The 14688-nt window shown below is 39.7% G+C and overlaps 1 protein-coding gene across 4 annotated transcripts in view; it reads right to left on the bottom strand.

Annotated features, from left to right (window-relative positions):
- LOC131366746 (rab GTPase-activating protein 1) overlaps window positions 1-14688 on the bottom strand; it is a 75627-nt gene that overhangs the window by 42067 nt on the left and 18872 nt on the right. For all 4 annotated transcript variants that reach the window (XM_058411454.1, XM_058411457.1, XM_058411455.1 and 1 more), the window contains 5 exons: window positions 14419-14521; window positions 13968-14137; window positions 13653-13812; window positions 11351-11444; window positions 7179-7329 (listed from right to left, as the gene is read on the bottom strand). In XM_058411454.1, the coding sequence (XP_058267437.1) occupies window positions 7179-7329; window positions 11351-11444; window positions 13653-13812; window positions 13968-14137; window positions 14419-14521 (678 nt within the window). The remainder of the gene's footprint in view (window positions 1-7178; window positions 7330-11350; window positions 11445-13652; window positions 13813-13967; window positions 14138-14418; window positions 14522-14688) is intronic.

Genomic DNA, 14688 nt, shown 5'->3' with positions numbered 1-14688 from the left:
GACAAGACATGGGTCACTCAGGATCTACAGGAAGTCCAGCAGTAGCTGCAGCAGTAGAAAGTGGATTGGTGTGTGTATGAACACAGCTCTGCTCTTATAGCGCTCCTTACATCCTCTAATCTGGAACAGTTTACTCTTCCATACATTCCTGGTGTGTTTTTGGTGATCGTAAACTAATCTTTACTCCATGATACACTATCAGTATATCCAACATCACACTGACCATATGAACGTCCTTCCTCACAGTAGAGCTGAATGAATTCTATTTTCTTATAAATATAAATGTTTGTTACTGTCTTTAAAAGATATAACGTTGCATCCAAAAAAAAAGGTTCAGTGAAGACAGAACTCCACACATGTACAAGAAATAAAGTTAGATACACAATTTCCTACTGTTTCGATATCTTGAGTGACAGATGTCTCGTCCAATCAGAGGGAAGAATTCCATTCACAATCTACACCTACCTTTTCCGCTTTGTCTGATTTGTCCTTGTGTTTTTGGATTTGTTATTTTATTTTGCTCTTCTCAGCCACTGTACACTGCAAGTAATAATATATTTGCATTGACTGTGCCTACTAATTTAAGGCAGAAGTGCCTTGATGATGAGGGCAAACCCACCTTCTACCCACGTCACCTCGGATTTGTTCATTAGAGATCTGAACCTTCATGTGAAATCTCTGTAAATTCTTTTAGTGATGGATTTTACTGTTAAAAGTAGCTGCTGTAAGGTCCGGTTTCAGTCCAGTGAGTGTACCTGTACAGGAGTACCGTATCAGACGCTATCACATGGAAACTGAGGCCAGAAGTTACACTACAGAGATCAGAGAACAGAAGAGGTTTAAGTTACTAAAGTGCGGCGTGAGACGTGTCTAAGGTGAAACCGGCAGAGGAACGTGTTTCCACCTTTCATTCCAAAACCTCGCACACTGTATTTACTCTAAAATTCTACAATTACAATAATACAGTAAATAATAAATGCTTCTTTAATGAGGAGTTATACATGAACATAGACTAAGTGTGTAGCCAAAACTTTCAAGGCTTTCAGAGTAACACAGCTAATAATTAATAACTAATATATAATATTTGCTTTAAATCTGTAAATTCATGCTTTAATTAACGTCATTAATCTAATTAATGTGGCTAAATTAATGATCCTGAAAGTCTATTATTATTAATGATAAAGCTTTCAGCAGAGGCATACCTGACTTTTGTAAAGTAATGAGTGTAAACTCTGTAGAGTGATGAATGTAGAGTGATGAGTGTAAACTCTGTAGAGTGATGAGTGTAGAGTGATGAGTGTAAACTCTGTAGAGTGATGAGTGTAGAGTGATGAGTGTAAACTCTGTAGAGTGATGAGTGTAAACTCTGTAGAGTGATGAGTGTAGAGTGATGAGTGTAAACTCTGTAGAGTGATGAGTGTAGAGTGATGAGTGTAAACTCTGTAGAGTGATGAGTGTAAACTCTGTAGAGTGATGAGTGTAGAGTGATGAGTGTAAACTCTGTAGAGTGATGAGTGTAAACTCTGTAGAGTGATGAGTGTAAACTCTGTAGAGTGATGAATGTAGAGTGATGAGTGTAAACTCTGTAGAGTGATGAATGTAGAGTGATGAGTGTAAACTCTGTAGAGTGATGAATGTAGAGTGATGAGTGTAAACTCTGTAGAGTGATGAGTGTAAACTCTGTAGAGTGATGAATGTAGAGTGATGAGTGTAAACTCTGTAGAGTGATGAGTGTAGAGTGATGAGTGTAGAGTGATGAGTGTAGAGTGATGAGTGTAAACTCTGTAGAGTGATGAGTGTAGAGTGATGAGTGTAAACGCTGGGTATCTGCTGGGTAGCTGTTATTTCCTGTGTCAGAGCGGCTTTAGCACAGCAGTAAAGGAATGTGCGGTTAGCATGTGGTATAAAGTGCCTCAGTCAGCTCTCTCCTCTCACTGTGATCAATACTCTCACTCTCACGGATGCTAAAGTAAACGCTAATAATGCTCGTCTTCCTCAGCTCAAACAGCCTGCTTTTCTCAAGCCAGAAAAAATATCTGCAAGTCTAGGAGCAAAAAAAAAAAAAAAAGGCCAATCAGAGCGAGAGCAACTACTTATCTGTTAACGAAGACGAAAGACCGAATATTAACGAGTTCCTACATCAATTAGCATAAGAGGTGTTTAGGAAACAGGTGCATTGTAGAACGACAAACAGAACAGATTCACTCTACAATAAAACAAACAGAATAAAGCAGGAAATAATTCATTTAAATAAAAGTACAAGAGCCCTGAATAGAACATGGCAACATAAAACAGGAGGATAGAACTGAAAAACCTCAGAAAAACAGAATACAACAGAACTCACTAGAAAAATTAGGAAAAGAATAGAAATCAATAGAGTGGAAAGACTAGAATAACATGAAAAACAAACAAGAGAGTAAAATAAAGTAGAAGCAGGACAGATTGGCATCAAACTGAATAAAGCAGAATAATATTATAGAGTAGAATTAAATAGAACGATATACATGAAAAGAATTCAGTAGAATAGAGTGGGGAAAATGCAAAATATAATGAAGTTGAAAAAAGGAAAGAAATACTTTCCTTTAATTAATTAATTAAATTCTATTAATTATGGGGAATTGAATACGCTAACACACACAAGACAGTGACACACACTGACATACACAAGCACAAACTAACACACAAACATGCACAAACACACACAAACACACGCTAACACAAACGCACACAAACACGTGCTAACACACACAAACACACGCTAACACACAAACGCACACAAACACGCGCTAACACACACAAACACACCCAAACACAAACACACACATGCTAACACAGAGGCTGGACCTCAAACCTCCATGGTCCATTTAAATGTTTAGCATGACATCAGTTACAGACACACAGACATCTATTTTTCTCACTGTCTGTCTGTCTGTCTCTCACACACACACACACACACCCACACACACAGGTTGAGCTTATTTGCACTCTGGCATGCAGAAGCAGAAGAAGAGAACATCTTGTATCCACCTGGAAGCCGAGTTACTGCAGGATGTTGATTTTACATAATTATGAGTGACAGGAGCGAGTCGAGTAAAAACACACTGCGTTCCCGTAACCAGGAAAACAAAACACACTCCATCTACACAAGCGCTAATCATCTTGTAGAACTGAGTCAACGTACGTACAATAAACACACATCTGTCCTGGTGCTGTCGGTTCGGTTTAATGCAGAAATGTACTGAAACAGCAGAGGAATGTCTGGAGCGACGTTACAGCTGGAGAAAATGACCACTCGGGTGTCCTGTAGTTTTATCTATGCCTGTGTGACATTTATGATCTCATAATACGGATATCCCTCAAATAAATACACATCCAGATAAATCTGAAGACAGTAGAACCTCAGCGTAGAAATTTTATCCATTCTGGAGGTAAAAATTTGCACTGAAATGAATTTCCCCATAAAAAATAAAGTAAATGCAGATAATCTGTTCCAACCCCCCAAAAATATTCCCAAAACAAAGCGTATTTAAAATGCTTACAAAGAACTGATCCAAACCAAGCATTCCATGTCAAGGGTCCTCACAGGAAGTCGTGCCACCAAGCTTGGGCTAAAAACCGAACAGACCACCCACAGCACCAATCTGTCAACAAAAAAAACACCCGAAAAATCAGCTAGTTTTTGAACACATGCTGAAGACGACGTTGGTATCGTGGGTCCACTCTTTCCAAACAGCTTTCACTGACTGAAAAAAAATCCTTGCACTCGTTCACTCAGCTTTCCACTGACATTAAGAAGTTCTGAACGGCTCCCGGACGTCTGCGCAACTTAGCCGGCATTCGGTTCAGTTCGTTTCTATGCCGATGCAAATTTCTTTAATTCTAAAGGCGAAAATTCGTAATTGTGGGCATCAAGGTTCCACTGAAATCATGTTTAAGCTGTCTTTGTCACATGTACATTACTGCACAGTGAAATTCTTTCTTCATATATCCCATCCTTGGGGCTTGGGGTCAGAGTGCAGGGTCAGCCATGATGCGGCGTCCCTGGAGCAGGGGGGGTGAGGGCCTTGCTCAAGGGCCAACGGTGGCAGCTTGGCAGTGCTGGGGCTTGGTACATGGTAAACATCCAAAGAATTACACAGAATAGAATAGAATAGAATAGAATAGAATAGAATAGAATAGAATAGAATAGAATAGAATAGAATAGAATAGAATTTAGCTTGAGCCGTGGCACAGATGTGCTGTCTAACACCGGCGGCTCTGCAGTAAAGCTCCATGTGGCACTGCGTCTGAGCTGCTACACGTGAAGAACATCTCACACTGGATCCATAAAACTCCACAGTAAACAGGATCCTAACAAGAGAACTGGCATCACAGTACAAAACATTACCATGTAAATTATTTAAATAACTTTCAGAAATGGAGGTGGTGCGCTACGGCCTGTGCGGCACGATAATTCCATTCCATAAGTCACCCGAGGACATGACGACATGACTGACAGGTACACACAAGTTTCAAACCTGCAGGTAGACAAAACCAGTCAGCTTCCTTTAAAGAGCAAGGCCTGAAGCAGGAACATGACGGTCTTGGCTTATTCCAATGAGAAGAATCCACAGCTAGAACACAAATATAATAAAAGTACCTCATCACTAGTGTATGTGCAGAGCTACGCCAGCAGGCATTTTCACTCAGCGTGCCAGCTCCGGATCTCCCTCAGGACTGTGTCTGAAGGGAAATCTGTACAGAAATGTTCCTGAGTAAACTTTCAGAGCTCGGTTTTTGGGGGTTAAACAGAAACCTGAACAATACACAGCTAAGAGGAAAAAATACAAAATGATTCAATAATAATCATAGTGTGTTTGAACTCTTACATCTTCTCACACTCAGAGCGGTTCTTTTATCAGGTGAGAACACACTCAGGAAAACACCTGCATCCGAGAGAGCTGGTCTCAGTTTACTTCAAATTGAGTGAGAAGGGAATTGAGAGTGAATCGATTCTGAATCGAGAGTGAATCGATTCTGAATCAAAAGAGAATCGACTCTAAATCAACAGTGAATCAACACTGAATCGACAGTGAATCGAGGGTGAATCAGCTCTGAATCTACAGTGAATCAAGTCTAAATCGACAGTGAATCAACTCTGAATCAAGAGTGAATCAACTCTGAATCAAGAGTGAATCAACTCTGAATCAAGAGTGAATCAGCTCTGAATCAAGAGCGAATCAGCTCTGAATCAAGAGCGAATCAGCTCTGAATCAAGAGCGAATCAGCTCTGAATCAAGAGTGAATCAGCTCTGAATCAAGAGTGAATCAACTCTGAATCAAGAGTGAATCAACTCTGAATCAAGAGTGAATCAGCTCTAAATGGCCAGTGAATCAACTCTGAATCGCCAGTGAATCAACTCTGAATCGCCAGTGAATCAACTCTGAATCGCCAGTGAATCAACTCTGAATCGACAGTGAATCAACTCTGAATCGACTCGACTGCAGAAGGTAAATGAAACCACATGGTTTTTGTTTTTTTGTGAGCTGAGCCAAAGGACAGAGCTGTAGTACATTATTAAATGTGACGAACAAACAAATCTAAGAGAGAAATTAATCAATTAATAAATATTCAAATTGTTCTTGTTCTGCTGGTTATTTCTGTGTTTATAACAACTGTTTATTTAGTCTTAGCACTCATAACTTCTTATTCTGTATTCAACAGATTTTACTGCAAAATTGTGTCTCACCAGTGAATAAGAGGGTTATAACCACATCTTCATCCTTGTACCTCTTACACAACTTCAGCGTTATTATTGAGTTGTTTAATTATGAGCACCATAAACTGAACCGAATAAAATAGTTTAAAACCATTTTCCTCAGATTCAGACTGGGCAAATGGGCTACTAGGTGTGAAAGCTCTCTAAATTCTGGTCCAAAGTGTTTCAGAGGTCAACATGTAACGTGTAGCGTGAAAGCAAAAGTGTTTTTATTCCTCATACGCTAAATGAATGTGTGCTTGCTGTAGCTGAAGCTGAAAGGGAGAATTCTCCAATGCTAGGTTAACAGATAGCTTCTTGTTTTTTCTTATCTGTTCATTGATGAGTTTTGTAAGCAGGCCACGAGAAACACCACAAACGCACATATAGGATGAACGTTGGCAACGCCCTTCCTCCTGCGGAAATGATGCGTGAAATCTGATCACAAGCGGTCACCTGAGACAGATCTATAGGTTTCGCCGTCTGCTAGTGATCTGATCGTTCACGCCGGATATTAACCCCAGGTCTGAACAGCACCTTAGATACACATTAATGTTGATGTTACTCGCCGTAGCCATCGCTAAATCTCAGAACACTTTTCTCATTTGTGCAAATCAACTTGCTCTGCATCCGGAAATACGTCCTCCATTTTCAGCAGCTCCAGGTTGTGAGAACTCGGGTTACATGAAACCATTCCTGGAAATCAGTCAAACTGGACCGTGGGAACCATTTCTGTACAGCGTTACCAGTCGAGGAGAAAACAAAATCAACACCTGCACTAACAAGTCTAATCTATATACACACACACACACACACACAATCCAGTTTTTAGACACCTTTTGTATGCCTCCAGTAGTGACATGACTAAGCCTTCCATAAAAGTCCAGTCACTTCCTAAGAGCGGACATGGCCTGCCTGGAACACGAGATAGGGAAAAATATTGGAAATGGTCTCAAGACATTTGTGTTTTTTTGTATTTGCTGGTGCTAAAGATGAAGAAGCCGTGAGAAGAAACTCAAAGAGCGAGACAGACTGGAAAATAAAATGGATTTAAATAATAATTTAGAAATAGTCGAGAAATACACACAGTCGATCACATCGCATTAGTGCTAGGATCAAGAAAATTCTGGTTCCTGATCTAGAACCTCATAAAGAATTTGAGCTCGAGAGAGTCGAGAAAAATAAAATTCCAAAATCCTTCTAGGATCGGAAGCAGGAACCGTTTGATGTCGGGAGATCCGTAGTGATCTATGGTGGATATTAACGCTAATGTGTAACCCACCCAGTAAACAGTGATACATAATCTGGATCGTTCAAAATCATTTAATTAATTTTAGTTCCTCTAAATTGATAGTGAATGGACTCTGAATCAGTAGCAAATCGACTCTGAATCAATAGTGAATCGACTCTGAATCGACAGTGAATGGCTCAAACTCTTACCTTCGTAATAAGCGTGCGGTACTCCTCCACCTGATGGTCGTTGTTATGGCAACCAGCCAGGAGTTGCCACACCTCTCCCCTGAGGGCTTCGGGGATACCGCTGCGGACGAGCGCCGGGAGTGGTTTGGGCCGTACAGCCAGGTTCATGTGCCTGAGAGACGGAGGAAATAGACACAAAAAGTCAAACTAGAAACTTGCATCAAGCTGCAGAGGATGTTAAAAATGTTTTTCCAACAATCCATCTATAAACATTCTACTTCCTGTCAGCTGACTGGACCATCATTCAATCAGAAGGTGTGGATTAATTCAGGTTTATAATAATTGTTCTAGTACGTTATTGTTCAACCATGAGGAGTCTCCACTGATAAAGGAATAGAGTGTGTGTAATCACGTGATGAAATATCTGTAATTTATTTAACATGAACCAAAGGAGTCGCCAGTGTCGGCGCTTAGAGGTGAAGTCAGAGGTGAAGTCAGAGGGGAAGCTGTAACTTTTCTGACATCTTCAGGACAGAGAAGAGGGAGAGGATGACCATTTATAGCTGCTATAACATAAGTGACAACAGGAACAGGAATCTTCCACCATATTAAACATAACTATAAATGGATAAAGATCAATGTCTAATAAATAAAAATATTCTCAACTTCTTAGTCATGCTTCTTAGTTAGTTTCATATTATTTAGATGCAAATAACTACACCATTTTTGGTTTTATTCATTTTCATAAGTATAAAGAATTTGTTTTTTAAATTTTTTAAGGACAAGAACTTCTGAACTTTCACTCAGGATATATTCCACAGTGAAGAGTATGAATTAAAAAAAATTATGAAAATATTTTATATTCAACACGATCAGATCCAGCAATCTAATCAATGAATCAATCAACATCAATAACGAATGAATGAATGAATCGTTTATTAGGAATGTTGTGGAGGAAGTGATGGTTAAAATAGCTGCTGCTTGAGGATCTGTGCTTTATTCATGATGTAATTTATTTTACGTAACCCTCTGTATTCATTCAGACTGAATTTACAACTAAAACACACAATAATTCACGTGATGTAAGAGGAAGTAATAGTCACACACATTCCACCCATGTGACCCTGCAAACACACACACACACTTTTTTTTTTTATGAACTCATGGGTTTATCAGTAAGGGTCATGTTTCCTTCCCTCAACATCGTATTCATATGAACTATGGGCTGTAAAGTCCAGAAAGAGATTCTTGATACATAAATCAATAAATAAAAGTAAAATAAATAAAAGTAAAATAAATAAATAAATAAAAGTAAAATAAATAAATAAAATCAATAAATAAAAGTAAAATAAATAAATAAATAAATAAAAATAAAATAAATAAATGTAAAATAAATAAAAGTAAAATAAATAAATAAATAAATAAATAAAAGTAAAATAAATAAATAAATAAATAAATAAATAAATAAATAAATAAATAAATAAATAAAAATAAAATAAAATAATGTAAAATAAATAAACAAATAAATAAATAAAAGTAAAATAAATAAATAAATAAATAAATAAATAAAAGTAAAATAAATATATTACTTTTTTTTTTTTTGTGTGTGTGTGTGTAAGACAAAATGAGCTAAAAATTTCCACCGGTTATACAAAACTTTGGGATTTTTTCTTTCATTTGCATTTGGCGATACCTAGCAAAAGGTAACATTCCCAAAGAACTGGAAACAGAAATGAGAACTAAACCACAAAAATTATTAAATTATTAAATAAATTTCTCAGAGGCAGAAGTGAAGCTTAAATTGACTTGAGCGTATAACGATAAAAAAACAAAAACAAATCACATTTATTCACACAGAAGGAGGAGAAAGATACGACTGATTCTCTAAATTTCATGTGTAAATGTGTAACACAATTTTAGAGCATCTTCAAAACTGCAGCTCTTGTGGGGTGTTCCCGGTCTGCAGTGGTCAGTATCTATCAAAAGTGGTCCAAGGAAGGAACAGTGATGAACCAGAGACAGGGTCATGGGGTTCATACATACAGTAGGTTGAAACCCAGTCACTCAGTGAAACAGAAACAGCTGTGTAGGAGCTTAAACCTAGGTGAGGAACAAACAAACTCTGGACTAAGATGAGGTTGTGGAGGTCAGTTTCATGTCACAGGTCATAGACCATGGCCTGGCTGACTACAGCAACAAGACACAAGGTAGTTCTAATGCATCAGCCAACTCTCTCCCAGGCAAACTCTCTCAAAGCCGACTGGGGTTTGAGGATGTGCTCTTCAAGATATTTAGAAGAAGCATAAACAACCAGAAAATGTTGAGGAGTGTAGACACAGTGGACCAAGGAAAGATGATGTCCAGCAGTGCCATCAGCATAGAACTGAGAGAAACCAGAGTGACCAAGTTCACCCATCTATTGTCTGGAGAAGTCTGGCCAGAAGTGGTCTTCACAGAAGAATTGTGGCCAATAAAACAGAACTATGACATGGAAACAAGGGTTAGCGACTCAACTACACACAAAAACATAGGAAGTGAGGGGCAGGTAAATGGCAGCAGGTCTCCGGACTGATGAGACAGGTTGTTCACCAAAGGGCTGAAACAATAATGAGGCAACAGTGAAGCATGGTGAAGGTTGCTGCAAGTTTGGTGCTGCATTTCTACAACTGGACTCACAGAAAGTACTCAGGGGAAAAATGAGGAGGAGGAGAAAAAGATGGTGTAAGTCTACCTAGAAGACCCCAGGCTGTGGAAGTCTACCTAGAAGACCCCAGGCTGTGGAAGTCTACCTAGAAGACCCCAGGCTGTGGAAGTCTACCTAGAAGACCCCAGGCTGGTTTACAGGTAAAGACTGGTCTCACAAAATATTGATGTGATTTGGATTTCTCTTCTGTTCATTGTTAATTTTAATATTTATTTGCATATATTGTGAAGTGTTAAATATTATATTTATAATAGTTTTGATTAAATAAAATGTTCAGGTCTGTGATTAGGAGCACATGGGAGCACTCACACACACACACACACACTCCATGTGTGAGGAAGCTGCAGTCTATAATTAAATTCCCGAGCTTTTTTAATTGAATTAATCTTGAGGTTTTGATTAAGAACAATGAGAGTAATGGTGGCGGGAAATAATCTTCATAATAAGACCCTTATCTGGCTCTGAACATCCCTCCTTTCATTCTCTCTCTCTCTCCTTCCTCTTCCTCATTTCCCTCCTGCGAACGGGTTCTCAAATTAGATGTCTCTCAGAGTGTGTGTGTGTGTGATGTCGATGGTAAAAGAAGAATGTGTGGTAAGAAGATGTGTCTGACTTGCCATGGTTTGGAAATTTTGTAAAGGACAGGGGTTAAACTGCGGAGCTACACCTCTGTGTGTGTGTGTCTCGCCAGGTCATACTGCTCAAGGACAATGCAGCAGTGGTCTACACACACACACACACACACACACACACACACACACAGCTAGCAAATCAACTCAGCAAACCTTATTTTTATTTTTGTGAAGCTCTTTCTTTTTTTAAACAAATTCAGCACTATTCATATACAGCTGAGTGCAAAAGTTTGTGCACCCCGTCCCAGCCCTACACTTCTACCTGAATTATATTTAGAGTGCAAAAATAAAAATATTAAACATACACTACAAATATATACATGTATAGAATGTACTCAGTGGAAAAATGAGGAGGAGGAGAAAGAAAGATGGAGGAAGAGGGAAAGGGGCAGAAGAAGAAGAAGAAGCAGGGAGAGGAGGAGGAGAACAAGATGAAGGAAGATGGAGGAACAGGATGAGAAAAAAGAGGAAAAAGAAGAAGAGGAAGTGGGGGAGGAGGAGGATGAGAAAAAGATGGAGGAAGAGGTGGAACAGGAGAAGGAGAAAGTAAAGGAAATAGTAGAAGAAGAACAAGAAGAAGAAGAGACTAAGAAATAGAAAGAAATGAGAATGAGAATAAGAAAGAAGGAGAGAGAAAGAAAAAAAGGAGGAGGAAACAAAGCTGGAGGAACAGGAGGAGTAAGTGGTGAAGAAAAGCAGGAAAGGAAAAAGGGAGGAAGAATAAAAGGAGCAGAAAAAAATAATCAGAATGGAAGAAGAGAAGAAAAAATATATACAAATTAATGAAATAAATGAAAATAAATCAAGAGAGATTTTCTTCAACCAAATCCAGGCTCTGGCCTGATGTAAGGACTCACCATTTGGACAGCAGGTCTCCCCATGTCTCCAGAATCTTCTCAGCGCACTCTTTAGAGACGTCTCCAGAACCGCTCAGCAGTGGCTCATCATTGTCTGTCAGAGGAGAAGAGAGAAAGACAGATAAATATTACAGAGAGGATTCCACCTGAGCTATTATACACACAAAACAAACAAACAAACAAGAAGATAAGAGAGAAGCAGATGATGAAGAAGAAGAAAGAAGAAGAAGAAGAAGAAGAACAACAACAACAACAACAACAACAAGAAAATAGCTGCAAGCAGCAATGATGGGCCCTCGCACTATGGGTCATCACTACACGGTGCCATCGCTGCCCAGGCGCACCAGACACAGTGGGTACATGCATTAAAAGGGGAAATACCAAAAGGACAAGAGTGACAATTTGGGTGTACTGAAAGTGATCACAGGAAAGTCCACTGATGGCAAAACGAAAACTGACTTTCCTTCTAAACTATATAAGGACAAAAGGTGTGAAATAGATCATAGCAATGTCCAGTGATGTCCAAAGGGACAATGACTCTCCCTCTAAACTATATTACTATATCAGTTTATATATATATATATATAAATAGAGAGAGAGAGAGAGATAGAAAAAAATTTGTATATATATGTATATAGTTTATAGTTTATATATGTATAAATATATATAGAGAGAGAGAGAGAGAGAGAAAAAAATTTGTATAAATTGAGATTGTATAAATTGAGTATGAGATCATATTAGCCTGGGTTTGGTGGCGGTTCTATCAATGTCTTGAGATCATATTAGCCTGGGTTTGGTGGCGGTTATAATAATGTCTTGAGATCATATTAGCCTGGGTTTGGTGGCGGTTCTATCAATGTCTTGAGATCATATTAGCCTGGGTTTGGTGGCGGTTCTATCAATGTCTTGAGATCATATTAGCCTGGGTTTGGTGGCGGTTCTATCAATGTCTTGAGATCATATTAGCCTGGGTTTGGTGGCGGTTCTATCAATGTCTTGAGATCATATTAGCCTGGGTTTGGTGGCGGTTCTATCAATGTCTTGAGATCATATTAGCCTGGGTTTGGTGGCGGTTCTATCAATGTCTTGAGATCATATTAGCCTGGGTTTGGTGGCGGTTCTATCAATGTCTTGAGATCATATTAGCCTGGGTTTGGTGGCGGTTCTATCAATTCCCTAGGAGGAGTATTTCAAATTCCATTGGGTGCGTTTTGCAAACAACCTATCAAAATACCTCACTTCCTGTGGATTAGCCTTAATGACATGCAGAGTGAAAGTTGTTCAGCTCAATGAGATCGAAGTGTGTACCAAGTTGTACACAGATACGTGCAAGTGTGTATCAGCTATGCAGTAAGATGTTCCAGGGGGCGCTGTAACGGGTGTGTGCCACGCCCAGGGCCGAGCCACGGTGACGTCCTAATGGCCGCAGATTCCAACCTGTCTGCTGATTTTCAAGAGTTTTTGAGCACGTTAAGGGGTCCAAAATGCCCTGAAAGTTTGGGGGGGGAACAAACAAAAAAAAAAAACAAATTCTAACGAAAACAATAGGGCTTCCGCAGCTACGGAGCAAGGCCTCTGGCCTCTGGCCTCGCTCCTTCGGTGCTCAGGCCCTAAAAAGATGTGAAGGAAGGAGGAGGAGGAAAAGAGGTAAAGAAGTAATAGGCAACTACATAAAAAGTAGAAATAGGCAACTACATAAAAGAAAAAAATGAAGAGGCAAAGGAAGAAGAAGAAGAAGAAGGGGAGGAGGAAGAGGAGGAGGAGAGGTAGTAGTGAAGTGAGGAATAACAGAACAAACTGCAGTGTAATTAAAGTGGACAGAGTTTGTAATTTGTGTCTCCTTCATTTTGTTCCTGGTTCTGATTTATGTTGCGTGTGTAAACAGATATCTGTGTGTGTGTGTGTGTGTGTACGTGTATACAGAATAATTTATTATTAAAGTAAGATGTAGTCATGTACACAAGTCCAAGCCTGGAGGAATGGGATAATTAGGTCCTGGATGGGTTCAGACCATCATCTGGTCATGAGCTGGGCTTTAGTCATGTATTTACAGTACACACAGTGTAGAAAAGAACGCAAAGGAGCATCACCGGGGGATTTATTTCATCATAAAGCACTGAAATGATCCCTGAACAGGAGGAGGAGATCCCTGAACTCCTCAGTTTTGAGGAGTGTGTGTATTCTCTTTTCAGCCATCTTCACATCTGACACACTCCTGTGATGTCATCTGATCATGTGACCAGATCTTATCTGAGGTTTTTAATTTAGAAAAGCTCTGGAATGAAATGATTGTGCTGTTCACCTTCCTCCTCGTCATCCTCAGGAGGTGAGGGCGCCATGGAGCCGTGTGAAGCGGAGGGCAGGATCCCGGGACTCGCCGTCGTCTTCTTCTTCTCTCTCTCGGTCTCGCTCTCCAAACTCACCACCTCGTACAGCGTGTCTGTGTTACTCTTCCTCTCCAGCTGCAACACACACACACACACTTTTCTGTAAACACGAAAAGCACTTTACATCGCTGGGTGGCATCTGGTACATCAGTCCAAGAAACCTTGCCTTTGTGATACGTCACCAAGACCACCGTGTTGGAAAGGTTGGTGCTGTTTAGGTTTTTATTCACCTGTCGCAGTTTTAAATAGAAGGTCTCGGTGTAGCTGCGCTTGCTGAAAGGCCAGAAGAGCCGGTCAGTGGGTGGACACACCCTCACACGTGTCTCCAGCAGGAAGCGCACCGGCTCCTCCACCTCTGTGATCACCAAATCCACCGCCGTCGTCATGTACATGAACTTATCTACTCACACACACACACACCCTGTTTTGTCATGTGGCATGATTCACTCCTTTAAGATGCATTAATCTAAGTTAAGGTGGGTGTTATGAAGTCTAACAGCCAATCATATTCCTTTATGCAAATGAAGGCTTTTGAACATTATTCTAATTTGCATATTGATAGAATCTGATTTTCACATACAATCATTTCTATGAGGTGTGAAATTCCACAGGTTTAATCTTCAGATGTTCATTTCATCATTATGCGAGTGCACGTGTGTGTGTGTGTATATACACACACACCTTTAGGTGTCTCCTCATTGACAGCCTGAAATTGAGGAGTGTTGGGATTCCAGCTCCCAGTAATGATGTAAGATTTACCATCTGAACTCTTTCCCATCGACTCCTACAGAGAAAAACAAGATTTAAAAGAAGAAGAAAAGGAGAGATGAAGACCATGATGAGAATACTGATACAGATAGGGGTGAGGAGGAAGAGGGGTAAGGGTTTTTACACATGGGGAACATGGGAAATAGAGAGAGAGAGAGAGAGAGAGAGAGAGAGGGGGGAAGA

This window comes from Hemibagrus wyckioides, linkage group LG16 (genome assembly GCF_019097595.1).
Source record: "Hemibagrus wyckioides isolate EC202008001 linkage group LG16, SWU_Hwy_1.0, whole genome shotgun sequence".
NCBI classification, from domain to species: Eukaryota; Metazoa; Chordata; class Actinopteri; order Siluriformes; family Bagridae; genus Hemibagrus; species Hemibagrus wyckioides.
This window is presented reverse-complemented; position numbering and strand designations above follow the sequence as displayed.